At 38.6% G+C, this 3,682-nt stretch overlaps 1 protein-coding gene and 1 non-coding gene across 2 annotated transcripts in view; both read left to right on the top strand.

Annotated features, from left to right (window-relative positions):
- Nucleotides 1-1,407, top strand: part of LOC132174000 (uncharacterized) — a 7,507-nt gene extending 6,100 nt beyond the window's left edge. The window contains exon 4 of the mRNA XM_059585718.1: nt 75-1,407. Coding sequence (XP_059441701.1) covers nt 75-1,407 — 1,333 coding nt within the window. The remainder of the gene's footprint in view (nt 1-74) is intronic.
- A 674-nt stretch (nt 1,408-2,081) lies between these two features.
- LOC132176783 (small nucleolar RNA Z247) lies at nt 2,082-2,220 on the top strand. The gene has a single exon (XR_009439641.1). It is a non-coding gene; the product is annotated as a small nucleolar RNA Z247 (small nucleolar RNA).
- Nucleotides 2,221-3,682: the final 1,462 nt, after the last annotated feature.

Genomic DNA, 3,682 nt, shown 5'->3' with positions numbered 1-3,682 from the left:
TGGGATTATTCATTTCCGGACAAATTCTGGGAAGAAATTTCTCAAAAATGGTTGAAGACCCATGTTGGATATAGGCCTCCAAACGAGTGCTTACTGTTCAATTCCCATTGGGGCTCTTATTTGAAGCATACTGATGGACCTTTTCTTGATGAAGGCTTTTATGGTTCTAGTATTACATCCTACAAAGAAGAGCTCAGAGCAATTGACGTTACTGTTGATGTGGAAAAAGGATGCCCATTGATTTCCAGCCACCTTGATTTCCATCTCGATCAATTTTCTACAATAGTCAGAATATACAACTACTTGAGTGAGTTTAATTGGAAGCCAGACAGTGAAGCTACCAAAAGGATTTGGATCCCAAATGAAAGTCAGATTGGTAAGTGGGTCGGCCCCAGGGAATGTGCTTTGCATGATGAGGATGGTCTCTTCAGTTTGCAGTTGCAAGTTTTGGAGAAACACTATGATCCAAAGTTATTGAACTTTTTCTCCAATGCTTTCCATGTTAGGCACAATCCTTCAGTTGATGATTACTGCAAGCTTTGGAAGGTTTGGGAAAGTTCAGGACAACCATTGTTGAATGCTGATTGTTGTAAGTTCTGGGTGTATGTTTCGAAGCACTGGAGTGAAAAAACTGAGAAAACTTTGGCTGATTGCTTGGTGAAATTACCCGTTGGTTCAGGCTCAGATGGAATTTTGCTGTCCTACAAGCATGATGTTTTCATTGCTGACGATCTCCAACTGAAGGATCTTTTTGATCAGTTTTGTCCTCAACCTATATTTGTATGGTACCCTCAGGAAAGGTTGCCTTCTTTACCTCGGAGAAAGTTGCTTGAAATTTACAGAAAAATTGGGGTTCGCACAATATCTGAATCTGTGCACAAGGAAGAATCAGTGGATGTTGCTCATCTTAAGCAAGTGAACCCAAAGGAGACTGTGCTTAAGAAAGGGATGGTTAGACTCATCCTTGGTTTTCTTGCTGACCCTACAAGGAAAATCGAAATGAAAACGAGGCATGACGCTATCAAAAGGCTTCTGAATATTACTTTCCTTGAGACATTTGAACCCATTACTGTCAACTATAGTTTATCACTTTCTACTGGGGAAATTGTGAAAGCAAAAGCAACCCGGTTGATGCTTTGGGATAGAGAGTCTTCAAAGTTCGTAGCACAAAAGGTGGACAGGTCTTGTGGATACAAAAATGTCATCGAATATGCTACATATTTTTCTGAAGCAATATCTGAGGGTTTGTTGTGGGATAACAACGATCATATTGGAAATAAAGAAGCTTCACAACAACTCAATCCAGAATTCAAACTTAAATCTTTTGCAGATAAGATATTGGAAGATTCAAATTCAAATGTTTCTGAAGATTCAAATTCAAATGCTTGTTATTTAAGTTTTAGATAATATCTCAACAAATCAAGAGATTATTATTCTGGTATAACAAGCCATATATTTTGGCTTAGTTTGTTTGTAATTAATTCTTTAAATAGAATACTAAACCCATAGTTCAGATGGGCTGATTACAATTATATTATACAGTTATTGTTTTCATTATATGGTATTAGAGCTATATACGACCAACGTCTAAATCCATGGCTTCTTCATCTTCCTCCCTAGTCCCTATGTCTTTCCATCCTTCCAATTTAGTTAAACTTGATCGTGATAATCACATGACTTGGTGCACCCAAATTGTCCCTTATCTTAAGGGAAATGATTTATATGGTCATGTCACTGGTGATGTTCCATGTCCACCAAAATTAATTGATTCTGTAGCCACTACATCTTCCCCTTCGATGTCCATACCCAATCCAGCGTATAAATTGTGGTATCAGTAGGACAAGCTCATTCTCGGTGCTATTGTTTCCACGCTGACAGAAGCTATTTTGCCTCATGTTTATGGCATTAAAACTTCACGTGAAGTTTGGGTTTTGCTAGAGAAGATATTTGCTTCCGAATCCAAAGCCCGCATCATACAAATTCGCTATCAAATATCAACTATGAAGAAGAACAGTCTCTCCATTTCTGATTATTTTCAGAAGGCCCAAAATTTATCTCACACTTTGGCTGCCATTGGTGAACCTATGAAAGATTCAGAGCTCATATTACATATTCTTGCAGGGCTTTCTGGAGAATACAACTCCCTGGTAACATCTATTACCACTCGGATCGAGCCTGTTACTTTAGAAGATCTCTATGCCCACTTGCTCACCTATGAGCAACGTTTGGAGCAACAACACACGCCAATTGACTTGGCTGTTTCATCTATAAATGTAGCCCAACGTCAAGGATCTTCCAATAATTTTTCCAAGCAACAAAGGAATTTTTCCTCCAACAATTACTCCTCTGGAAGAAGAGGACGTGGTAGAGGGAGAGGACGTGGTCCCCCTCAATTTTTCCCAAATGCCGGTTATACATCTCAGAGGCCCACTTGTCAATTGTGCCTCAAACCCGGCCATACTGCAGCAAAGTGTTTTCACAGATTTGATCATGCTTATGAGTGTGTACCTCCTCCCCCTTCAGCTTTTCTTCTCACCTCTTCATCTCCATCACAAGACATGAACTGGTATCCAGATACAGCAGCTACACACCATTTAACCAATGACCTTTCAAACCTTAATATGCAAGCTGAAGAATATACAGGCAATGAGCAGATTCGTGTTGGAAATGGTCAAGGTTTGGAAATTCTCCACTCTGGCTTAGCTTCTTTACCATCAGCTAAGAAAATTTTTTCTTTAAAATCATTGCTTCATGTTCCTGATATTCAGAAAAATTTAATTTCTGTCAATCAATTCACTCGAGATAATCATGTTTCTATAGAATTTAACCCTTTTGATTTTCGTGTCAAGGACCTTCGCACCGGAACTCTTTTGCTCAAAGGCCCGAGTAAAAATGGTCTTTATCCTTGGCCATCATCCTCTTCCATCTCTTCTCCTCCGATTGCTTTTATGGGTGAACGTGTCTCCGTAGATTCTTGGCATCGTCGACTTGGTCATCCTGCTTTACAGATTGTTCAAAAAGTCATCTCCAAGCACTCAATTCCTGTTTTGTCAAATAAGTCATCTCAAGTGTGTTCTGCTTGTCAACAAGGCAAAATGCACCGCCTCCATTTTGGTTCAACTTCTTCAGTTTCTAGTTCTCCTTTAAATTTATTATTTCTTGATGTATGGGGCCCTGCTCCTCTACTTTCAATTAATAATAAAAGATATTATTTATGCATCGTAGATGATTTTAGTCGATATTCATGGCTTTTTCCAATAACTTCTAAATCAGATGCGCTCTCCGTTTTTGTTCAGTTTAAAACTTTGGTTGAAAATTATTTTGAAACCACCATCAAATCTGTTCAAACTGATGGTGGTGGAGAATTCATTCCAATTCAAAGACACTTGAGCAAATCTGGTATCTCTTATAGGCAAACTTGTCCACACACTCATCACCAAAATGGGAGTGTTGAACGAAAACATCGCCATATAGTAGATACCGGATTATCTCTTCTTTCTCATTCAAAGGTACCTTTTAAATTCTGGGATGCAGCCTTTGATACAGCCACATATCTTATTAATAGGTTGCCTTCTTCTGTCACACAAAATAAATCTCCCTTTGAGATTTTATTTGCCAAAACTCCAGATTATAAATTCCTAAAAGTTTTTGGTTGTGAATGTTTTCCGTATTTACGTCCGTA

The sequence above is a fragment of the Corylus avellana genome, chromosome ca3, assembly GCF_901000735.1.
Source record: "Corylus avellana chromosome ca3, CavTom2PMs-1.0".
In the NCBI taxonomy this organism is placed as follows: Eukaryota; Viridiplantae; Streptophyta; class Magnoliopsida; order Fagales; family Betulaceae; genus Corylus; species Corylus avellana.
Note: the sequence above shows the minus strand (reverse complement) of the source record. Positions and strands in the feature narration are given on the sequence as shown.